At 35.4% G+C, this 26,065-nt stretch overlaps 2 protein-coding genes across 2 annotated transcripts; one reads left to right on the forward strand and one right to left on the reverse strand.

Moving 5' to 3' along the window:
• Window positions 1–206: 206 nt before the first annotated feature.
• LOC125667617 (synaptotagmin-like protein 5) lies at window positions 207–6,792 on the reverse strand. The gene is made up of 6 exons (XM_056153330.1): window positions 6,571–6,792; window positions 3,441–3,673; window positions 1,567–1,691; window positions 1,037–1,139; window positions 685–827; window positions 207–213 (listed from the first exon to the last, which is right to left on the reverse strand). The coding sequence occupies exons 1-6, from the start codon at window positions 6,680–6,682 to the stop codon at window positions 207–209; spliced, it is 723 nt and encodes a 240-aa protein (XP_056009305.1). The 5' UTR covers window positions 6,683–6,792.
• A 1,770-nt stretch (window positions 6,793–8,562) lies between these two features.
• Window positions 8,563–26,029, forward strand: LOC125667623 (uncharacterized). Its single transcript, XM_048901217.2, has 8 exons — window positions 8,563–8,954; window positions 14,726–14,813; window positions 22,039–22,196; window positions 22,333–22,642; window positions 23,228–23,314; window positions 24,408–24,529; window positions 24,667–25,541; window positions 25,862–26,029. The coding sequence occupies exons 1-8, from the start codon at window positions 8,825–8,827 to the stop codon at window positions 26,027–26,029; spliced, it is 1,938 nt and encodes a 645-aa protein (XP_048757174.2). The 5' UTR covers window positions 8,563–8,824.
• The last annotated feature ends 36 nt before the right edge of the window (window positions 26,030–26,065 follow it).

A 26,065-nucleotide genomic window follows, 5' to 3' on the forward strand; every position in this document is an offset into this window, starting at 1 on the left:
GCGTGTATATATATATATATATATATATATATATATATATATATATATATATTTGTGCACCGTAAACTATTTGATATTATCCCAGATGAGAGATTTAGTACATTCACTCTCAGACAATTTTGGTTGGCCCGATTTGTATAATGCATGTTTTGCGCGCGCCTTCTTCACGAGGTGTACAATGGCGTCCACAAGTTTTGAAATCGAGTTCATCGACTGTAGATATAGGAATAAGGACCTATTATATAATAAGATTCATTATGTTAGATAAAGGGTAGTTAGATCTGCACAGATCCAAGAATGGCTAAAAAAAATAGCACGTGGTATGCTAATAAAGCAGTCACATAGTCAGCACTCAGCTCATTTCGGAAAGAAAGTTTGTAAAAAGACAGGCTGTCTTTTGAAACTATTTTCATTTATATCTCTACAACCTTAGGGTTTTGTATGCGTATTTTATATACTTTTTTGTTTCATTTTATTCATAAAATATCGTATTATCTATATCTTTATCCAGATGTAATATAAAAATTAGAGCATAATTTTTCACATTTAAATTATATATGCTATGACTGAAAATTGTAACAATGAAAGAAAATCTGATAAATATACAAATTCAAAACAATTGGTTCATGCATCAGTCATATCATGAAACAAGTATGGTGCGTATCTTTTTGTTCAATCTTATACCATTTCGAACACAGTTCGCCACAGCGGGAATCAGCCAATGGGATTGTGACTTCGCCGATACAGAAGTTCCTTCCGTATTTATTGTACTGCCATACAGTCACCAACAATGTCGAATCGTCCATGTCTGCTTTTGATATATAATACTAAAAAATAGAGAAAACACCATGAATGTAGTGCATGTGTAATAATGTACATTACATCATAAATTACAACAGGTTTGATTGGTGGATTCTATTTGAATTTATGAAATAATTTATACATCGAATACTCCCGTGAATTTCAAATAAATATATTAGAATTAAAAACTTTAATACGCTGTTAATAGCGTCAGTAAAGGATGGCCTCATCTTACCCGAAACAACTCATAGAACCTCGGGTTAGTTGTGGCAGGCAGGACTCTCGTTTTCCTTTTGCCATATTTGATTTCAGCAACGACAAGGTATGATTTCACATACCTAGAAATAAAGTGAAATATCATTATTGTTCTGATTTTTTGGGGATGCATAACGCGCTGAAGGATTCGGACATCAATTCTCCTTGTCATACAGTTTGATAAAAGTACTTATTTCAACCATCAAAATCACAACTGTATGGAAATACATTGAATCACTCTACCCAAGTTGATTGTTATGATATTGAGAAAAATTCGTCAGAGATACAAACAGAAATTAATTATATCCATAGAAGTTTGGATGTCCCTTTGTAAAACAGATATTCCTCAGATCTCAGAGATTTTGCAAGCCATAATCTAATTTTCGAACTTTTTACTCTCCAAATGCTAACCTTATTTTTTGATAGCCAAAAATTTCAAGGACCTGAGTACCGAGAGAAAAGTGTGACATAGTTATTTCTTGTCGGTATACATTCATGAAGTTGTCTTACGGGTTCGAGTGTTGTTTCCTTCCATCCACTACCGGAAGGTCACGACACTCCATGATGGTCACATCGAGGCTCTGTGTGCTGTAGTTATATTTCAGGCCTATACACATGGCAGGATCACCTTCATTCTGCAGTTTAGAGTAGTATTCTGTTGGACTCCAAGATTATTTTAGCATAAAATCTAGACTATCAGTGGCGTTTTCTTATTTGCGAAATAAAACGGAGGTTGTATGTCGCCACAAGCGTTAGCACTATGAAATCTAGAAAAACAAAATCCTGTTCTGCATATCTAAGCTAAATCAAAATATTCAACAACAGTATAATATAAGGTTGACTAATTGATTGAATTTTGTTTAACGTCCCTCTCGAAACTTACTCATATGGAGACCTCATCATTGCCGGTGAAGGGCTGCAAAATTTAGGTCTATGCTCGAGTCGGCGCTTACGGCCTTTGAGCAGGGATGGATCTTTGTCGTGCCATGCCTGCTGTGATACAGGACCTCGGTCTTTGTGGTCTCATCCGATGGACCACTCCATTTAGTCGCCTCTTACGACAGGCAAGGGGTACTGAGGACCTATTCTAACCCGGATTTTTCAATTGACCTACATGTATGAATCCACTTACCGGACACGATAATATGGGGGTGATTTCAGTTTATTCCCAAGTTAGAAGGGTAACTTTTTCTATATTCTTTCTTACTCCCATGTATAATACTCTAACCAATCACATCCATCGTTTACAAACTGACGCATGCGCAGTATCCTTGCAAGACCGACATGTTGCTACCATGCTAACCTCCGAGAAAGGCAGGGTAACTTGGGTATACATTGTAGTTCAAAAGTCACAATATGTCATGTAAGAGTTGACACTCTCTCCGTTCGATTGCAACTCGGGTACCCCGAGTTCTTACTCGGGCATGTATAATTCGTTTACACCAAGAACAATTTTAGATTGGAATTCACTTCCGGAGGCACTCATAAACACCATAAAACCAGAGGAGTTCAAGTCAACACTGCAGGAAAGTTACCAGCGCGACTAATACCTCGACGGGCACACACCAAGTTCCTCAATGATATATACATGTACTCACTCAGTGAGTTCTTTTTGAGTATGATACAGATACCGAAGTCGCCCCTAGTGGTTAAGATGCTCGCGTTAAACCTAGGACTGTTTCTTCGCCAAGTGGCTGGCATTCCTGCAGTGGAGGTGACAGTCACGGGTCTTTCGGGTATGACCTTGAAAACTGAGGTCCCCTGTCACGGTAACCGTTGCTAAAGCAAAGAACTCCCAGTTCTACGACCGTAAGCATAGATCAAAGTGTGTGACACTTAAACTAGTGACGTCTTTACATGAATGAACATTTCTCAAATGAGGCAAAAAAAACAACAACAACAAAAAACAAAAACAGAACAATCCAAAACAAAAAAATCCGAAACAGCATAGGTCACTTTTTGTTTATATTATCCAGAACTACTACACTATGTATATGCACAGTGTGTTTCAGAAAAACATAGACATTTCATTCGTTAATATTATACATCAAAGGAAAATTGCAGTGATTTTCTTTTTTTAAAAATGATACAAGCTTTCCCATTTAGGCTCTGAAAATATTTTTACATGCAGAAGAATGCTTGCATATTTTCTGTCTCACCATGTACATATATAAACTCACGGTTTTATCTTGTGCGACTGGATCCAAATCGACTCCAAGCCTACTTTCTAAAAACAAAAGATACTTTGGAACTTAACCCTTTTTTACTAGAGATGTTTCAATTACATACAAGTAAATAGAGTAGTTTCCAGTTACATCAAATTCACATAATTTAACTAAATTAATATTCATTTATAAAAAAAAAATATAGGAGAGAGAGAAAACCCTACCTTTTTCCCCCACGTTCAAAAGGTCATCAAAAGACGAAAACGCTAAGTCCTCCTCTTTGATTGAGCTCTGTTCGTCGAACTGAGAAATGCAATAACTCTCGGAGTCATCCTCCCAGTATGTCGTGTTCTCAAAGCACGGACAATCCGTTACACGTGCGGTCTGTTGCCAGTACGTATTTGTCCAATATGTACTTAGATAGGCTTCTGGGTTCCCAACAGTGCCCGAACCTATCAAAAATTCTTGTTGTTTGAAGTCAGATATAAAGCAGTTTATTTTAAGTGTGAGTGTGTTTATATATATATATATATATATATATATATATATATATATATATATATATCCAAAATTGAAATAGAGTCTCAGTAATCGGATACTAATATTTAAAAAATATGAAAAGAAAACAGTGTTTTCTTTTCATATTTTTTAAATATATATATATATATATACATATGTATACGCTATAGATTATAGATAAAAGTTTGAGTACTGGATTTTATTTTTTGACTTTATTCTACCCCGATACCAAGAAAAAAGAATTTATTGAATATATATATATATATATATATATATATATATATATATATATATATATATATAAGCCAAAATATAAGTAAATATCCACACAAGTAATAGTATAATAAAGAAAAATTAGAACGCCGAAAATAACTCAACCGGTTTCATTTTCAATTTTGAAAAGTTATGACAGTATTGCTTAGTTACACATTATAGATTTCTATAATGTGTAACTAAGCAATAACCGGGCTTTAAAACGTTATATATTTCAAAATACTTTTGGATATCAATAAATAACCATTTGTCAAATTACTTCACATTATTGAGTAAAAAAAAGTTTATCTTCATCCCTCACACTTTAATCTCATTTGCAATTGATCACAGAGTGAACAATTTCGCTTTGTTTTGGTCTGTAAACATATGCCAATTTATAATACCTGCAAAAAAGAATTTGTGTTTCACGTGGGGGGATGAATTTTGAAAATATTTTCCGTTTTAAGGAGGTACTCTACATTGTCATAATGGCTTACTTCTTTTAAAACATGGATGAAAATATGAATATCAGCAATATTTGTCTATTCATTTATAGACTTCTTGCCTAGCTGAGTACCTCAGTAGGTTAGCACGTCGAGATGATGAAATGTAGATCGCGTGTTTTTCTCAGATTGCTTTCAACTAAAACTGTATTTTTTGCCTAAACAAATTAAATTTGAAAGTTTTCAATTTCAAATTATTATTGTACATATCTTCCTCTTTTCATCCATATCAAATGTCTCAGGTGTAGCATACTTCCCATCTTCGCTAGCAAGGATGACGATCCACAGTGTTTCTCTATAGAATAGAGAAACACCGTGGATCGTCACCCTTGGCTAGCGAAGATGCATACATGTACATCCTTAAATCCATTGATTCCTATATTTATAGGTTATAGACTTTGTATGGGAAAATATGACGACCGAGTTTGGTTTTTTTTGGCGCGTAGACAATAAAAAATCCCCTTGTTAGATATTTTTGTCCGCGACAAAAAACGAGGTCGTCATATTTCCCATACAAAGTCTATAACATTTTTATTATATACTTTCAATTTCATTTAGAAACTAACAATAATTTTATTTTTAACAATAACTTTATCAGTTTAACTGAGTAAAAAATGAAAAACACGAAAAATTTGAAAATGAACGGCGTAGAAATTTTGTTGTGATGTAATGTTTGCGGGCCGGAATGTTTCCGGGCATATATCGTGTGATATATGCCCGCAAACTTTTAAAGAAAAAAGAAATGAAATTGAAAGTATATAATAAAGTGAAATACGTGATTTAACCCAAATTAGAGAGTTATCTCTCTTTGTTTTGTCAAATAAATCAACTTTTATGAAAATTCATATAATTATCTATATATTGACATAAAAAAAATTATTTAAAAATGATAACTTTTGAAAATTGACCGGAAGGTAGACGGCGAAACAATACTATCGTTGGCAGTTCTTTAACGATTATTAATTACTTATTGTCATTACTAGTATATGTATATACCAGTATGATCTCCTTGTTACAGAGTTGCGGGGACTTACAGTACCTGCACCTTGTGCGTTTGTTTGTTCGTTGGTCGACCTTGATTGTTTACAAGTTTCAAATTTACAAAAATGGTGTATCCAATCCATTGTCAAATTAAAATAAGTACATGTGAAAGGTCACCTTCATTAGCGGGTAAAATGCTAAATCTTGTGAACAAGAAAAATAGATATCGGTCCCTAAATACTATTCAGTTTTCTCATCCCACTAAATCCCCCAATGTACCCTAATCCCCTTCAATCTACATTTGTAAAAAAGAAGAAAAAAATAGATAAATAAATAAAATAAAAATTTAAAAAAACAAACATATTATGCATATCTAAATACATTGGCCTATCATATCCTTGAATATGTCCTGGCCCGAAGATCAAGTCCAGTGAAATTGGGGTTGGGATTGTAAAAATATTACCTATACAAGACCGTCAGATCCGTGCTTTCTGTCAATACTACTGCCTATCAATTATATTAGTATAGAATATTAATTATATTACCATCTACTAAAATGGAGTAAATGATTGTCATCAGATTCAATGAAGGCACTGGTTCTATTACAGATTAAATCTACAGTATACATGTAACTGGTTTAATGTACTTTTGAACTAACTCTCTCTCTCTGTCTTCAAAGTTCTTTTCAAAACTGAAGAAAGTAATTGTTTGTGTATGATTTAGGTCAGTGAATTTCTCTTTGGTTTAGTAACTAGTCCAGATACAGAGGCCCGGATGGCTAACTACTCAAAAAAGGTGGGTTTTTTTCAGGGTAAAGAATAGTTTAGGTTGGACCACAGGCAATTGCGTCGCTTGGGGTCGAATTTTACTATTACTCTTTAATAGTAAATTCGACCCCAAGCGATGCCTATGGGTTGGACGCGGCGCCGGGTACGAGTATCAAACCCGGGTCTCCCTGATAAAATACATGTATAAGCAGCATTATTTTCCCAAATATTAGATTGATTGAATGATTGTATTTAATGTCCCTCTCAAGATTCCAAATATCAGACATTCAGAGTTCATCAAGATATGAATAAGAAAAAATGCTATACCTGTATAATTCCATAACAACATTTCAAGACACCAATCCATGGTTGCGTTCAGTCTCTTGCTATCTGTTTTCCCAGCTGGACTACGTAGATCCAGGACCATTGCCCTCATCATCGCACTCTCTTCTCGGTAAATAATACTTATAATCGCATCTGTTTTCAGAATTTGTCATGTTCTTGTTGTGAACCCGTGACATTACAAATCATTTTACTGGTAGGAATGAGGTCTGGGGAAAATGTATAACTTTTTAAGATCAACCATGTTATACGGTATATTATTTATCAAGCTAGTTAACAACTTTTCATCCATAACAAAGTTCTTTGCCTCCTACAAAAACTTGATTTCATTTACAAGCAAACAATAGGTCTATTTTTCAATATTCAAACCCCCCCCTCTCTCTCTCTCTCTCTCTCTCTCTCTCTCTCTCTCTCTCTCTCTCTATATATATATATATATATATATACATGTATATATATATACTCCTGGGCACCTAATCTCTGGTGTGTCCAAACATCCGTATTCACCAGGTTCTTCATTTGTATTTATTAGTATGAATTTTCCGTTTGACCTGGGGATATCCCCTCTATACTTCTGAGAAGACTGTAGATATATGGCTGGTTCTATTCATACTTATGCATCACTTATTTGAGATTTGTGCCTCATGAACTTATGTACAATTCATACTTTTATTTATTTGAAAGAGGGAGTACGAAGCATCATATCCCTGTAAATGGGCCTCCTTTATTCGATTGGCAGGGAATCGGCTTGATTGTTTCCAAACGGAAACTGTAACTGACAACATGTACCATGTCGATTTCCAATTCACCGAACAGGAAGCAATGTTGTAAATTACATATTGCCGATAGGATCCCCCACTTTCGTCTCTTTCGACGCTGATAGTTATTCATCGCCAGTCAAAGGTATCAGATAGCTATAGTAATTATCCATGCAACGACACACAGGGTATTGAAATCGATCGTAGTAAGGGAAGTTCGGGAGAAATAGACTAAATGGAAATTAATGTTTGCATCAAAAACGCGTATATTTTAGATATATTAAACCTCGTCTATGAGTATGACCTACTGATACACATCGTTCTGGGGACCTCTAGCGTTAAATTTATGCGAAATTCTTTCCTTTCCCATTCATACAATTGATTCAGTCAAAGAATATGCATTTCTTGAAACTTCCTTTCTGTCTTGTTGCTGCTAGTAAGTGAATTGGGAATATTTGATTTCAGTAGAAACGGTTACTATCGTCATACAAGTACTAGCAGTATAAGGTACACACTGATCTACCACTCCCAGTGTACACTTGTCATACAAGTACTAGCAGTATAAGGTACACACTGATCTACCACTCCCAGTGTACACTTGTTATACAAATTTCAAAGTCGATGGACAATGAAAAATAGTGTTGGTCCTTTAAACAAACTCACTTTTCAATCAAAGCGACCGGTCCTCCTCTCCGCAAACATTGGTCATTTCTGCTAGCGCATTGTTTGTTCATCTTAACGAGGGAATGTTAAAAGACTCGGATTCAATAACTCTATATTGCCGAGGCTAGGTGTACCTAGACATTTTAAGGCATATTTACTTTCTCCAAACAAAATCTAATATTCTAAACAGATATTATTTACATCAGTGCGGCTATGATTTGTCAATTAGCCTAGATCTGGTGAGACTTTTAACCATTTGCGTCAGGGTCGAGGGAACATTTCCGAACGTTTACCACGAATAGTCGCAGACAAGAAATATAGTGTCATAGACGATTTTGCATAGATGCTAACACTCTTCCCATCAATGTTGGATTTTAAAACGTTAGAAAGGATATAAAATATCTTATCTTCTCGGACGAGACGTCGAAAGGTAACAGCTAAATTAAAACCTGCCAGTGTTAGCTTTGGAATATAGAGAACATACGTTTATTATTGGGAGAGGCGGACCAATACCTATTCATAGTCTTCATCTGAGCCATGATCGTAAATCTGGTGAAAAGTGCGATTTGCATCGCATCGATTGATAGGGAGGGCACTTGATTTGGAGTTAAGTCTGTTTGTAGGAATACATAAAAGGATAAATATCCTAAAAAGTTATCAGATGAGGACATAAATGTATTAATACACCGTTACATTGAAGGCACGTGGGATATGGGAGGAATTAACGCGAAACTTTATTGATTTTTGATGCTAATAAAGTAAAGACAGAAAAGGTTCGGTTCAAACTTCAGATATACAATTGGGATTTTTCTCTCGTCATGACGAACACTTATGAAAAAATTCTGAGCGTAATATCAAAACCGCCAGCTTTTCGTCAGGACTTCGAGATTCAGACGTTGATGCCATGGCTCCGAAAACAGTCGCAGTTATTCTCACAGCTGAAGACAGGTAAGGAAATTTGCTTGGAAGTAAGGAGATGGTTTGCCAAATGTCAAATTTGACAACACATTATTTGAAAACCTTGATAATAAAGGCCCTAATGAATAGTTAACCGTGTATTGTACAATCTATTATATGATGTTTAACAATATAATACAACATCATTGTCCATTTACACACACTTCTAAAAGTGACCGTTATCTTCCACTTAACACTGTGTAAATGTAGGAGTTAATGGGGGGTTCGCCGATTAAATGCAGAAATTAACCCATACTTCATTGATTGTACATATTCTTACACATGTAATAATACTGAAAAAATAGATTTATACTCGTAATTCAAATTTGTTTAAATAGTAGAGGTTTACGTCATGTTAAAATGTCTCCATAATCTATTAAAATATGATATCCTACTTTTTTTCTATTCCATATAACGTTTATTCAAAGAATGTTTTGATTGCTTATATTTCTAAAAGTGAATACATTTGCAATGAATTTTAGACAGAATTTAAGTTTATCACACCCAAGCATTTGGACTGACAGCTATACTGATCATCAGATCCCTCCGAGTCAATTAACATCACTAAATCTCTCTGGTCGTTCCATCTACAAATCGTTGGACAAAGTATTCTAAAAATACTTGCATACTTAGTTGCTTTTGTTCAACGATATAAGTGAATTTCAGAAATGACCAGAATGATCTGAAATCACAGACCCAAAACAAAACGTTAGAGCAAATAATGGTGGTTTGAGGTCGTGGGGTATAACAGACTTTAGATGCTCGAGTGTATACCAACTGAATTCTACGTGTATGTAAAGTCCAAACCGGGACCTTTGTATGCTACTATTTAATTTTTTAACAACACTTTGACAAACAGAACGTGATTCTTTGATGTGTTCCTTTAAAACAAGCACTTGTGCTCGTTTCTCCGTCCGGTCCCCCGATCGTAAATCCCGCTCTTTGCCTACAGAAGTGTTTGTTATTTCTTCGCAAATTGAAATCAATTTAAGATCTTTGTCTCAAGCGATAAAAAATTTAAAAGACCCTGCTAAGATTTCATTAGTTCAAGTGTGCTGTTTATGAAAAATGCACCATATCTACGTTATGTAGACAGCTATCTCGAAAAAGTGTTTTCGTGTTCTACTCGACAGAAAATTGACCATAAATATCTAAAAAGGTGTTCTTTTTCAAGTGTTTTGGATGAAGAAATTGCGTCGAAGTGACCATGATTTTCAAAAGAAAATTTAGTGTTCTAGCCGTCCGGTCCACGCTAATGTTGCACACACATGACAATGAACGTTAAGATTTTCTTCACCATTTTCTATAGGTTATGCGCGCGAAATTCATTTAATATATATATATATGTGTACATAGATCTAAAGGTTTAAAAGACATATACAATATGTAAACAAGTTAGTTGTAACACAATATGGTCACCCATAAAATTTTGCAGATAGATTGAATTGCACTAGAATATCAACTTCAACTTTTTAATTTTTCTATTAGGACTTCTGCACTTAATTAAATGTATTACATGTACTTAGAAAACTCGCACGAACTGGTCCATATTTGCTTTCAGATAGATATTATAATATACCCCAATTTGATTGCTGAGCAAAAATGTAAGTTTCAGATGACTACGGATCAGGCATTTCGGAAGACCCCTCTCCGTGGATATTTCCTGCGTTTGCCTGACATTTATGATTGACCATACACTAAAATGTACACGCATGCCGTAGGGATCAGTTTAGTCATGTCAGCCTAATAATATAGGGTTATTGAACTTATATTGGTGAATATTGGCACTCTTTGGCTGTCAAAATACACTCGCAAGCTCGTGCATATTTACAGCCAACTCGTGCCAATATTCACCAATATAAGTTCAATAACCCTATGATATCGTCATTTATTTTGTTAGATTGGTATTTCATGGATTGCATTATTGAAAATAAACTTTGTCGCCTATATTTTCCAAGAACTTCTGTTTCTGACGTTACGTCACATGTACATCGTCAATTGTAACAACTCGGCTCTTTCCGTTACGGAAAAGGACGAGCGTGATCCAATTAGTACACCGTGTATATACAGTTATCACGCCTCAGACAAAATTGTTGAAATCTAATTGGTCAGATCTTGGTCACATGACGTCGTGAAAAAAACCGTATCATGCGAGTAAAAATCCGTATTGGGCGAGTAATTTTACTTATCGTAATATGAACATCGTTCGGAAAGAAAATGAATAATCATTGAATGAAAAAAAAATTAAGGTTTTTCTTCTCATGTTGTAATCTTTTTATTTACACCCACCCGATGAATTCTAAAAAAAAAAAAAAAAATGACAACAAGGTAATATAAGGGGATGAAGAGCGGCACTGTTCTACACAACTTTTAAAGAGGCATAACACGAAGAAGGAAGAAAAAGAAATCAATCGTGCAAGATTTAGAGACAACAAAGAAACTGATGGGAAAAAGACGCGTATCCTAAAATTAATGCATATTTTATCTCCTCCACATTACGTTTCATAAAGGTTAATCGCCGCTGAGGTGAAGTTTTTTTATGGTATGAAAATTTCTCAATGGTTTACTTGACAATCGATAACAAATGTGTTAGAAAATCATCGATCTGCGTAAATTTATTTATAAGACTTGATTGTAATTTTGACTTCTTTATGGTAATGTTCAGAATTCTTCCCAAGTCAGAATTCGTTGTTGGGGAACAATTTTCCGAGTCTCGTAACGTTGAAAAATACGAAAGAGTTAAGACTAATGTGTTTAATCGCCGATTATCCACCTAATCCGCGTGTAGTTTCTGTTCGTGTCACTATTCTGAAAGATGTTTCTCAAAGTCAACAAACACCACGTCTAATATAGCTATCAATGTGATCAAAGAATGCTGCTTGAAAAGCAATTAATAATGGCTTGGTATGCCCAAATAAAACTTTGAATGAATGATACTGAAGACGAAAACCAGCATATTGGAGTTAAAACCCCCAAACAGATTTGATTAATTAGGTGTTTTATATTGAATACTGAAATGAACACTGTGTAATGATAAAAATTTAAGGACAAATAAATATTTGCCTTGCAGGTGAAGTTTGTGTGCTGTAGATGAATAAGTGAAATTGAATCTATGGATTGAACATAAATTTGACAAATTTTGTTTCTACATCCAAAGCTCTTTGAATACTTAAACAATCAATTTCTAAATGGAATCCATGGTCGACGCTGTTTTGGGCTAATTTGAAATAAATGTAAAGTCGAATCCAGGATTCAAAAGGACGTAAAAGCCGCGAAACTGCAGAGTTACAATGTAGCCCAAAGTAAGGGGGGAAATCTGTTACGGTGCGTTGATTATAATGTGCTATATAGAAAATAATACAGATACATACACTTTTTCATATCATCAGCCAGAGTGAGCAATGTCAGTCTCAGGGCTGATATTATAGGGCGAACATTGGCATGAAGTGTGGTTTGGAAAAGGTTATTTTTTATATGTTTTTTATATATACTTGGTAATTATCAAACAACAAGATTACCAGAAAGTGTATACAATATGCTCCTCACGCGCTTATGAAGGGGTTTTTTCTTAAGGAGTTTGTTTTTTGTAGGGATTTTTGTGTTGTTTTTTCATCGACGATATTTGTCATTCTTTTAAACATCCAGTGCAAAGAAAAAATTATAAAGGTCGGGAATCAAAATCCTTGCAATACGCACATCTTCTTTACAAAGATCTTAGCTCGAAAACTGAGAGAATAGTTAAATGGACAAACCTTGTACTCACTTTAAAAATTGACTGAGTTCGACAACCCGTGATTTTTCCAAAATTAAAGAAAATCAAAATCTTAGCCGCAAGCACATCTTCAATACCCATACAAACACTATGTAAAATAAGAAAATCCTAGCTTTAAAACTATGAGAGAAAACATACTCTCTGCAATATTTCCTCTAAACTAAGTCCAACAATCTGTAATTTCGTTTTTTAAAAATTCCTATGCAAACATTTGCATCTCGCGGATTATGGTTCGAACAAACTTGATTATATGAGAAAGCTCTCGTACATGTTTTGGTTGACTTTTCCGGTACGGTGATATTTTTAGTTTTCAAACCCCGCAATATTTTGATTGTTTTTTAATTATTACCCATTGGAATCGGATGTGGTCTTTCATTTGAACCATCTTGAATCTAAAAATTTGGTTGACATTAGCATAGTGGTTTTTGAAAAGATGCCAAAAGTGAGATGAGTTGGTATGTAGACAAACAAACGATGGACAAATATCACTCACAAAACTCGAATGAATAAATTTTCTTTATGATCTCAAACATGCACATTAACACTATTACACCACTGTATCTCGGATAACTTAAAATGTCATTCTCCCTTGATTTTGCCAATATCTTAGGCAATTATCCTAAGCGAAATGTACAGACGTATGACACGTTGAAGTTTATATAGTCAGAGTATAAACAAACAAACAACACATGTATAGTTCCTCTTCACTTTAGACATGAAAACTTATAAATAATTAGAACTCCTGTCTTAAAAGTTTTACAACAGACCATAAAATGTTTTGAAGAGTTATATGGAATAATTTTCTGAAGTACATGCTCTCGTGTTTGTTTTCCAATTTTCTCTCGCGATAATAACAAGTATATTGTGCACTGAGATTCAGTGAACTTGACTAAGACATTTTGGTATTAATCGTTATCAAGGGATTTTACAAAATCCAAATCATGGGCAAAATTTTCAATATCTTTTTATGTCGTCTAAGAAATCTTGATCTTAGCCTATAAAGTAACACAGGTTTAATTTTCACTTTGGTATTATGCTTAATTTACGTAGTGTACTTAATATTCCAAGGCAGGGGAAGGTTTTTAAGTGATAAGATGATTTTCATTAAAAACACACGATTATTTTATTTGAATTCACATAATCCTCAGTAAATGTTTGACCATAGTTGTCAATAGCACTTGTAACAAGAGAGGAATTGCATAAAAGTATTTCATGATTTTAAAAACCTTCCCTTAAAGTGCTCTTGCTATCATATTTCATTTGAAAAACTATCTAAAAATACTGAAAGTATTGAATAGTGCTAAGCTGTAAATTCTTACATTTACATGAAATATTGCTTTACCTTGGCAATATCAACAAGGTGTAACACTAAAAAAATTTACTGGCAGTTCTATGAATATTAGATCATGGACGTTTATGATGACACAAGGTCTGCTTTCCGTCACAGGGGCTAAGCCCGTTTTGGGCCCGAACTCTGTGATACCATAAAGATATTTATGGTATCACAGAGTTCGGGCCCAAAACGGGCTTAGCCCCTGTGCTTTCTGTAATGTTATGTGTGGTCGGTTCTAAATGGTTAACGGCAATGGCTGTACGTTCAATTCCATAAGACTTCGTGCTACATCAGTTCTCTATTTTGATATCCCAATAGGAGATATTAAACAAGTAGACCTGTTATCCGGAAACTAGAAAATGAAAGTAGAAATCCAGTTTGTGACACCCCCCCCCAAAAAAAAACTCAACAAACAATGAAGAAGAAGTTTAAGAAGCGCTGCAGCTATGCTTAGCGTATTTTAGAAAGAAGTGTCCTCAGCTTGGGTAAAACTTTTGCTTACCTCAAAATATATTTATGTTACGTTGGGTTTTTTTTCTTTTCCTTTTGTGTTTTGTTCAAGAACACGTTTTACTGAGTAACATTGATTGTGATAATTCAAGATATGCATGTAAAAAAGACTAGTGCAGGTTCATAGGGGATTTATATTATTTTCAGAGTATTTGAAAGACATATTACGAAACTGTGGGCAAGTAACTTTCGAAAAAGATGACATCATCATCAAGCAAGGAGACCAGGGAGATTGGTATGCATATTCCTTTATATACATGTATACGCTCTAGTCTTCGACTACCAATTTACTTTCCGAAGAATCAAGGTTCTATTTTAAAATGGTACCACCTCTTTAGTCATGATGCACCAGAGTAACTATGAAGCGTGCTACTTTGTTCTTCGTGTTAATAATAAATAAGTGGCTGTGAAAAGAAGACTTGTCCTTCTAAAACGTGTCTATATATCAGAGCCTATGGTCGCCATATTGTTTAACTTGTAAAAGAAAATGAATGATATGTGATGCAGTCATGACTTAAAGAGTCGAATTTTTAAAAAAAAAAAAAAATGTAGAGAAAGTCTGCAAATGCCATTTATGAATTTATTCGAACTAGCAGGTCTTCATAGTATACTGTGACGTAGTGTTACCTTGTTAGGGTTCAAACACCACAGGTCAATGAGTCAGATAAATAAAAAACTATATCTGGATTCTAAAAAGTACATTTTATTAACCTCTTTCACAGAGGGTGCAGCACCCTCAAGCACTTTGAAAGTAGCTTTATGACGTGTTTACGTTTTCAATGGTTAGATGATAGAGGTATTATCCTCTCTTTTCATTAAAAAGACATCGCTTAGATCTGTTCAAATATTTGTTCCCGCTTTCTTTGCTCTTCACACCGTGTTTGCACTTGTCATTCGTAATCAAACAGAGCATCTTTATCTTACCTTAATATTAGAACAATAGGCCCGTGGGCCTTAACGACCACCTGCGTTCGCACATTTTTAGGTCTTGTTGTCTTTTATTTTGAGTTCACTTGGATATATCAAATCAACACATGAATATTTTTATTAGATACGTCGTCAATGTATCTAAATATGGAGTTGCCACAGCAAGAGATATTTTATTCTCATGTAGAAGCTTTTGAACAAAGTTTGCCTCATAAGAATATAGATATGCCAGTTAATAAAGGAGCACAATTCATGCCCATTGGAATTTAATTCTATTTAGATTTTGATTTCGCTGAGTATGATAAAACTGCCCTGATCACTAACTGTGGTATGCAGAATCTGTATTACCTTCAATCGGATCGTGTGACTGTATAAGTTCTACACACATAATGTAAATTCTATATACTGGTATATCTTTACAACTGTAACTTAATCTCATGAGTCACACCTGTCAACAAAACCTGATCCAATCGTTCATGACTTTACCATGTTCCCTAGTAGATATATTTAAATACATGTTCAGATGATAAGAAATGAATTATCAGCAAAAAGACACAATTTATACTGAAATTGTTTTTGTATACATAGTCTTGTCTAAGACGCGGTCGGTCAATTTTCATTAAAAAAAAAAAGGTGCGCTTGCATCAAGATAAGAAATTCATAGAAGCTCGATCACACACTGACAAGTGGGAAAAAACCGATGGTTGTATGATGAAATTGTAGTATTACAAGAACTTCCTATGTGGAACAAAGTGATTGACAAGTTTTGGGCTGTTTTCTGTGTTTGGTTACTATCAGGAATACACTCCCGTGGGGATCTGGGTTAGAATAGATCCTCAGTAACCCCTTGCTTGTCGTAAGAGGCGACTAAATGGGGCGGTCCTTCGGATGAGACCTTAAAAACCGAAGTCCCGTGTCGCAGCAGGTGTGGCACGATAAAGAACCCTCCCTGCTCAATGGCCATAAGCGCCGAGCATAGGCCTAAATTTTGCAGCCCTTCACCGGCAGTGGTGACGTCTCCATATGAGTGAAATATTCTCGAGAGGGACATTAAACAATATTTAATCAATCAATCATATGTACTTACATACGGATTATTCAAATTTACCAAGAGCTAGTCTCGTGCAATTATATAGGGTAGGGTTGACTGGTCTTGATGAAGGTTGCCATGTTCGAATTTTGAATTGACGATATGATTTAGATTTAGCATATAATTCTAACAAAATAATTGATAAATTGTCTCGGAAACACCGTGTACTTGTAATCATCAATAAGATACAAATGGTGTTACACTTTCTTGACAATCACAGAGTTTAACGATTGAACTAGTGTGATCATAACCGTAATAAATACATAGCAGAATTCCATACACATCAAAACACTTTGATGGGAAATTCTAGTCATGTGAGTGAATACGCTTCATATAGTGGATCCGATACGTATCAAAGCTAGTCTTTATGACTGATTACATATCAAAGCTAACCTTTGTAATTGGTATTTACAGAAGAATTATCAAAACTTTGAAAATTAATACACTTATCCTGGTTTTTTAAGGATAGTTTGAAGGGGGGGGGGGTGAAATAGGCATGTGGAAACAAACGATGCCATAAATAGGATCAAAGTACAGCATTAACCCTCTTCTGAAAGGTTAATTCATAACCCTCTTCTGAAAGGTTAATTCATACCTCATTAAAGCGCGTGATTTTCAAAAGGCGATTTATCGGTGAAATATTTTATTCATAGTCATTTCTGGATTCACCTTATTGTTTGCATTACCGATTTGTTTGCGTTTTCTCTCTGTGTTTTTAATGTACTGATTAGAAATATGAAAAAAAGAGTACATTGCATACCCCCAAGAGATCTATTTGGACCCTCGGAGACGTTTTCATATTCCGTGTCATCAACAGTATTTTTAGATAATTAACTCTGGATGTTATGTTTTTACGTTTTTGATATATATATATATATATATATATATATATATATATATATATTAAGTGGCTTTCTCTGGCCAGCTTTGAAGGGATTGTACCAGTTTCTTTATGACTTTCCAAACGTCTCTCCATTAAATTTATTGTATGCCCTCACGAAAAGTACACGGTATATATAACTATTCACTTATCAGACCTGGGGTAATGGCAATGTGTAATGGTAATGCATTGTAATCATTACATTTTTTTTTAAAGTAATGGGGTGTAATGTGTATTGCACCCATTTTTGAATTACAAGTAATTGTAATGTAATGCATTACTTTCATAAAAATGTCAGTAATGACCATTACTTTTCAACTACATTTGAATTACATATCAACATCATATATTTCCAAAGAGGTCTTTGGAAATAAAATATGCGATATTACTACATGTATTTAAATAAACAGCAAAGTATTTGTTTAGAACAGATCTTGATACGCAGTCATAGTGTGATTGACAATCACTCTGATTTAAACGTTAACTTCAAATAAATTGTGTTTATAAATTTTCTTTGTATTTTTTCCCCATTGTAATGTGTAATGTAATTCATTACTTTAGCAAAGTAATTGTAATTTAATTAATTACTTATATGAATGAAAGTAATGGAAATTGTAAAGGTGAAAATTCCAATGTTATTGTAATTTAATGTATTACATTTCACAGTAATTGACCCCAGGTCTATCACTTATATCATTTTCACTTTTTTTTTCAGTGATACTAATACATATATACTGTGTCATTATATTTCGTCTCCTATCTCAACTTGACATAAAAAGCCCATCTATACTACGATGCTAAAAATATGTACTCGATATTTTTTGTTTCCGGTTAGCATCACGATATACTATGGATATGTGATTTAAAACGTCGGACCTGTTTTCTCTATCCTTTGCAACTTAAAAATCTCTGTTGCGCTTTGTTTGATTAATTTGTTGTTGTTGATTTTTTCGGGTATTGCCCAGCCTGGTATGATTTAAAGATCAGAAAACACCAGCGATTTTCTCAGTATATCATTATTTGGAGGGAAAGTACAAACTTTCTACGTCTTTCGAATTTCTCCATGATTGTAGACAGTAAAGTGCAGTTGACGATTTACCAGGGGGTTAGGGTACCCCCCTCTCCCTGTTGTTAACTGGCTCGGGGGTACTGAGTGCTCCCCCTCTCCCTGTTTTTAACTGGCTCGAGGGTACTGAATGCTCCCCCTCTCCCTGCTTTTAACTGGCTCGGGGGTACTGAGTGCTCCCCTCTCCCTGTTTTTGACTGGCTCGGGGGGTACCGAGTGCTCCACCCTCTCCCTGTTTTTGACTGGCTCGCGGTACTGAATGCTCCCCCCACTCCCTGTTTTTGACTGGCTTGGGGTATTGAATGCTCCCCCTCTCCCTGTTTTTGACTGGCTCGCGGTACTGAATGCTGCCCCCTCTCCCTGTTTTTGACTGGCTTGGGGTATTGAATGCTCCCCCTCTCTCTGTTTTTGACTGGCTCGCGGTACTGAATGCTCCCCCCACTCCTTGTTTTTGACTGGCTTGGGGTACTGAATGCTGAATAAGGAGTCGAGAGCCAGTTCTCCATTGAGTATCTTAAGAGGAATGTTCCCTGGTTTGAAGGAACCCGCCGTTTGGATTTTTGGAAAATTTTAACTGAGAAAGGGTTATTTTGTGCCATCACGGGGGGAGGGGGGTAATTCCCCTTTTGGGATAGAAGAACCAAACCCCTTTGAATGTTTTTTCTGTATCAGCTTCTGCAATGATGGCTCTAGCATATAATTTATTTGCAAACTTTGTTTACTTTTGAAAAATTGATTTGAGAGTTTCAGCAAACTTAGTTAACCGCAGAATTATTATTTACAGTCATCTTATTTACGTGTACCAATGTTTTGTGAGTAATTACCCGTAGCTGATTCAATTAGACTTAACGATTTTACAAATAACCATTCCCGTAATACAAGAAACTCAAACACTTATTTCTTAAACATGATTAGTCCCAAACGTTTAGACATTGTGTTAACGTAAAAGAACAGAACGCCTGTCAAATATGTATTTCAATATATTTTTATTTTCAATGTTTTAGCCATTAATAGGCATTTCTCCATGAATTGTGCTGCTTTTGAATGCAGAACTACTTGATAAGTATACATATAGTATGTTTATTTTAACGACAGAAATGAAAGTAGAATGCAAATTAAGAATATATTAGATTTCAATTTTGAAAATACGTCAGGGTATGAACTGCGGCACTTCACGCCGGCATATCGTGCTTCATAAGATATAACTGTGACACTTCACGCCGGCATATCGTGCTTCATAAGATATAACTGCGACATATCGTGCTTCATAAGATATAACTGCGGCACTTCACCCCGGCATATCGTGCTTCATAAGATATAACTGTGACACTTCACGCCGGCATATCGTGCTTCATAAGATATAACTGTGACACTTCACTCCGGCATAACGTGCTTCATAAGATATAACTGTTACACTTCACTCCGGCATATCGTGCTTCATAAGATATAACTGTTACACTTCACTCCGGCATATCGTGCTTCATAAGATATAACTGTTACACTTCACTCCGGCATATCGTGCTTCATAAGATATAACTGTGACACTTCACTCCGGCATATCGTGCTTCATAAGATATAACTGTGACACTTCACCCCGGCATATCGTGCTTCATAAGATATAACTGCGGCACTTCACCCCGGCATATCGTACTTCATAAGATATAACTGCGACATATCGTGCTTCATAAGATATAACTGCGACACTTCACCCCGGCATATCGTGCTTCATAAGATATAACTGCGGCACTTCACCCCGGCATATTGTGCTTCATAAGATATAACTGCGGCACTTCACTCCGGCATATCGTGCTTCATAAGATATAACTGCGACACTTCACCCCGGCATATCGTGCTTCATAAGATATAACTGCGACATATCGTGCTTCATAAGATATAACTGCGGCACATCACCCCGGCATATCGCGCTTCATAAGATATAACTGCGACATATCGTGCTTCATAAGATATTCCGGCGTGAAGCGTTGCAGTTCATACTCTTACATATATTTTCAAAAACTATTTTTCTTTAAGAGGTTCGCACATGAGTTTTGTAGTTTTGTCAATTTTTTAAAGGTATATTATTGATTTCTACATTGAGGGGAAACTACGAAATCAAAAAGAAAACCTGGAGTCATAGCGCTTGTTATCGAGCAACAGAGTGTTAAACTTGACCTTTTTGTCACTACATTAAATAACTGCATACTCATGTCATCTAACAATATAGATATGAAAAAGTTTAATGCTAGCAGATTAGAAATAGATAATGACCTTTTCTGCACTTAGTATACCCGATAATTTGAGATTTTAAAGGAACATATTAGGAGTACTGTCATTTTTATTTTTTTTAAATGCACATAAGTTCCAAAGTTTTGCCTTAACTTTTTTTTTAAATGGAAATTTAAAAAGTGGGGGTTAATAATAAAAAAAAATTGAATTATTGGCCAAAATACTAAATATTTGCACAAAATTTCGGGTAAATGAATATAGACGTTTTTAAGAACATGTGTTCTGTTTGGGAAATATATCAACCAAATAAATGAACCTGCAATACGTGAATCTCCACTACCTGTATTATAAATTACAAAGTTGAAATACACGCCTAGGAAAATACAGAGTGATGATATAATGGGTAAAACAGAGACTGTTAAATCGTGCAGATGTAACTGGATAGGTTTAGATAATAAATGTATGATTTGTTGGAACCAATTCGATATGTAGTGAACTGGCACAGTCACAGCATCCTGCGCGGTTGTGCTCAAAAGCCAAGGAGCCAACTTCCTTAAATGCATCAAATGAATTGGATTTCAGTGTACATGTATTTAGCAATTCTCTCATTTATTCTAGCGCGTATGAAACATGATTCGTGATATTTTATATGTTCTCATCGTCCCTTGCGCTATTAGTATTTATGAAATAAACAATTCAACTTTCAAAACTTGAATACATAGAATAAATGTCTTTTGTGATATGGGAAATATAAAAACAACAGAAGCACGAGCTGATTTTCATAAAATCGTTTGTTTTTTTTATCCCGTTATATTGCATGTTTGATATCCTCACGATACCAAGAAGAAAATTAAAACTCCTACTGACGTTATTAAATTGCTAAGGCACTAACGTCCTATTTTTACCCATACTTTACCTAAAGTTCTAAATTAATAGTAGACACAAAAGTGCAATTTTTGCAAATGTGTTAGACAATGTAAGTGTGAGCAAATTCAAACAACATAACAATGTTCAAAACTTGAACACATTTTTCCTCCAAGATTTACTATTCGGTTCGATTTTCTTTATGATAAAAAAAAAAAATGCATCAAATTGCCCCATTTTGAACAAATGTAACTGAAGTGTGAATTTGGTTCTGTTTGACGTCATATTCTTTATATTCTAAAAAAGATAATCCGGTTGATTTACTGTATTAAGGAAAAATTCCCTCATGATATGAAGACTTGAAATATTATGGGCAAAATCGTCACTTAACTGAAATTTTAATTCAGTTTCTACATGATTCTGGGCGGCAAAATCTCCATCTACATCCTGAACAAGGAAAAGAATGAAGAGGGAGACGAGACGGTGCCCTTAGATCAGATCGGGACCAGGAATGAAAAGGGTCAGCTAGACAGGTCCAAACTAGGGACATTTGTCACTTACCTAGGTAAGGATCTATCGATTTTGTCTTCAATTTTCCAAAAATATCGAAGAATCGTTTATAACATTAATTACAGAACTAGTTAATCCCCTGTATAAGACACCCATTTTTTGAGTCTGAGAAAGTTTACGAAATGTTTTAGGGACGGGCGTTCCTTTCGGAGATGTAGCATTGATGTCCGAAGACTGCGTCCGAACAGCCACGATCATTGCCGAAGAGGTAACGGATCTACTCGTAGTTGATCGAGCTCTCTATAACAGAGCTGTCAAAGAGGTGCTTGCCAAAGAATACGAAGACAAGGTCACGTTCATCAATAGCAACCCACTGTTTTCTGCATGGCCGCCTAGATACAAGAAACAGCTCACGATGGCGATGTACAAAGAGGAGTTTGCTTACAATACAACCCTAGTGAAACAAGGAGACCCCGTGGATATCATATACTTTCTTATTAGGTGAAAGACCATCAACAAGTTTTGTAAACAATGAATACATCCATTTGATGTTACAGTAGAGCCTTCAATCTGTAATGTCTTATTTCTCTCATCAAGCAATTATTTTCAGCTTATTTGATTAATGATAATAATTTCTATTTACTTTGAATTTTGCATAAGACGGAGCAATATTGCACTAACAACAAAAGAGAAACAGGAGCTTAAAGTTTCATGAGGTCGTTTCCATGACGTCAATTCAGTTTATAGATGTAGGAAATGTTGATTAAGTCTAATAAAGCAATCGAATGGTTTGTCGTAAGTGAAGTTCTCCAATTAGGTTACATGCACAGTGGCTAGGCCCGTTTGGGCTTGAACTCTGTGATACCATATATACTCTATATTTATGGTATCACAGAGTTCGAGCCCATACGGGCTTACAGAGTTCGAGTCCAAACGGGCTTAGCCCTGTGGTTACATGTATCAATTAGTTTTAAAAGGTTTGCAAACTTATCATACAGACTATTAGTATTTCCAAATCCCCATCCTAGAAATTACGAGATGTATCTATTCTGGCAGTCGACTTAGTATTAGTCTGGTCTTTTACAGAGGTCACGTGGAGCTACGCACCGACTCCGCAATGCATCCAATTCAGTTTCCTAAAATTTACCTAGAAACGATGAATGAAGGTGAAAGGTAAGACAGTGTTATGTCGGTGGAATTGAAAAAATAAATATAAATAAACCGCTGTAACGTCTTAGAATTAGTAGAATAAAGATTAAAAGGGAAATTTGATTATTTTAAATTTTCACTGAACTCAAAACGGGGGAAAACATGTTATTCACAAATAAACGAATAAATAGGATCGCAGGTACATGTACTGATGTACAAGTCATGAAAATCAAAAGAAAGTTACAAAATATGATTATGAAATATAAATATAGGTGTCGCAGATTATGGAGGAATTTCCCAGGGTTCCGCTGTTTGTATACCCCTGTAATACATACAACATGGATATATTTTATAATTTAATATTTAAATTTATTTGATTTGTTGCTTTCTGTAAATTAATGGGTTTTGTGTCAAGTTGAAGTTCGTTGCTTTTTTTTTTTTTTTTTTTTTTTTTTTTCTTCTTCTTCTTTGAAATAGTATAGATTCATTACAGACAAAATATTGGGAAATGCAATAATAAAAATGTTATTCCGAAAATGAAAACAAGAGAGATGTAAATCTCCCTCACTATTGATTTTTACTTTCTTGCACTCCTGATTTAGTCCAATAATTATTTTCTTTATTTGTCCGCTCTCTTTTGAAGTTATGACACCGTAAATCGTTCCCAAGCAACACTCTTTTGCCATCTGTCGATTTTCTACCAGCACGTGAGGGTTGGTCAGAAACACTCTTGAAAGGTCGGGAAATCCGGTCCCCGTGATTGTTTTGTATTTCCATTACATTGATTCGTTAAAGATCTTTATTTTTCCCTTCAAACTTTTTTCTAAAAAAAAAAACCCACAATTTTGTATTTAAATGGCACGATGGAAACTTTTCAATTTATCAGTTTTTCATGAATAGATTTTTTTTTTAAATTCATACATTTACTGGTATTAACGATCATTTCGAATGCCTTCAAAATGTAGGTTGATTTAGATTCGCTTTCTGAATGGATTTAGGAAATGCAGAAATATTTCTATCACTTTATATCCTATAATTACTTTATTCACCCCATTTTATGAGCGTTCTTAAGAACTTTTTGTCCTATGTAATTCTAATGTCCCTGGGGCTTTTCCAGACTGATAAAGCGTGACAAAGCCCGACCCCCTACAGAACCAAGCTACAACAGTGCCCACGTAAGAAAGAGGGAGAACCACAGGCATGTCAAAATGTTTCTGCTTGGAAGAAACGAAAGCGTGGGTAGGTGGTTGTTCGACAGTAGAAATATCCACAGAATGGACGACGTAGATTCGCATTCAAATCGTTACAAATGCTATTGTTTTCAACCAAAAATAAAGATTGCTCGTTACGACATTCTATCATTGTATACATTACAGGGGAGCCGGAAGTTCTTCTGGGACTCGACACATACATGCAGACCGCCGTGTGCACGGAGAAAGTGGAAGTTTTAGTGTTAGAAATGAAGCATTACGAACGACTTTTTGTGAGGCGACATCCTAGGACTATAGAAGACATGAGAAGAATTCTGGAAGTAAAGCTAGAAACACGATTGAAACTGGTCTCTAATAAAACTGATATACCTTTTCTTTCACGTGTGAAAACGAAATTAAATATGATGAATAATCCACAACCTCTTGTCAAAAAGGAAAAAGAGCTCCCCTCGCAGAAAATGGCAGAGAGGGAATTTCTTAATCATAAAGGACCGCTTATTGACATGTACGGCCCTGGGAGTGTGTTTTACATGATACGAGTGCGCGAAAAAACCAAAGTTAAGGGATTTAGTCCTAGAGAGAAACGGAAACCTCTCTATAGCAGCAAGGATTCCAACGACAACGAGCATTTACATGCAATCAAGGTCCCGCAAACTCTAGTGTTGGCTGCTCAGATGGCAGGCGCCAAGAAAGACAGGGAAGTGCTTTTTGACAGAAACGAAATTGAAACTACCTCGGTACGTGCCCCTAGTTCAAAGGCGAATCACATGGGGCCCAAGTCTTTCCGAAGAATACAAAGTGCAATGAAACCAGACGAGGAACCAATGAACACAAATTCAGACTTTTTTGATTTCGATGACGATAAAGAGACAAGCAGGTCATGGCCAAACGAGACTAGATATGGAACAACGGTGTCCTTTATGGATGCTGAGGATGACGTCAGCTTGTCTAAACTCGAAAATAAAGTCCGAAGTTGGCTGAGTTATGGCAATCCAAAAAGTGGACCTCAGGTGGCTCAGCTGCGACGCCTTGCGGTTGAAGTATGTGTGTTTTAAAACGTAGCTGTATTTCTGATATAAAGTAATCCTACTAATAATGACAAAATATATCCGATAGCATTATCTCTTGCCGCACTACATACTGTGTAACTGGTATGTACGTGCAAGGGATTGTGAGTAATATTTACGTCACTTGCAAAATACTGTAAGAGTGTAGGCTAAAGCCTAGTTTGCTATGGTTACTAGAAAGATAGTGGCTAATTTTGGGTCAACGGCTAGCAGACCCATAAATGATATGTACAATCTATTTAGAACTTCTATTATATCAACAAAAATACTGAACTCTTTTTCCCCGTTGACAGGAACTGGAAACCATACCAAAACCTGGAAATAGGGTGGTGGTGCACAAGCGCAGTCGTTCTACTCACAGTTCAAGCAGCGGAAATGAAGCCGACAGCACGGTTTCCAAGAAAGAATCACCTCGACAGGAAGAGAAATTCGACAAATACCGAATTCTCCTCGCTCATTAGATGAGCTTACCAAAAGATATTTACTAATTTTTCTTC

This window comes from Ostrea edulis, chromosome 2 (genome assembly GCF_947568905.1).
Source record: "Ostrea edulis chromosome 2, xbOstEdul1.1, whole genome shotgun sequence".
Taxonomy (NCBI): Eukaryota; Metazoa; Mollusca; class Bivalvia; order Ostreida; family Ostreidae; genus Ostrea; species Ostrea edulis.

What these genes read in the sequence shown, in the direction of transcription:
- LOC125667617 (XM_056153330.1), bottom strand. Translation starts at nt 6,682, where the DNA reads ATGATGAGGGCAATGGTCCTGGATCTACGTAGTCCAGCTGGGAAAACA. An exon ending in AGGAAACAACACTCGAACCC is followed by an intron (nt 1,140 to 1,566) that starts GTAAGACAACTT and finishes CTTTATTTCTAG; the next exon opens with GTATGTGAAATCATACCTTG. An exon ending in GGTTCTATGAGTTGTTTCGG is followed by an intron (nt 828 to 1,036) that starts GTAAGATGAGGC and finishes TCTATTTTTTAG; the next exon opens with TATTATATATCAAAAGCAGA.
- LOC125667623 (XM_048901217.2), top strand. Translation starts at nt 8,825, where the DNA reads ATGACGAACACTTATGAAAAAATTCTGAGCGTAATATCAAAACCGCCA. An exon ending in ATCATATACTTTCTTATTAG is followed by an intron (nt 22,643 to 23,227) that starts GTGAAAGACCAT and finishes GGTCTTTTACAG; the next exon opens with AGGTCACGTGGAGCTACGCA. An exon ending in TGCGACGCCTTGCGGTTGAA is followed by an intron (nt 25,542 to 25,861) that starts GTATGTGTGTTT and finishes CCCCGTTGACAG; the next exon opens with GAACTGGAAACCATACCAAA.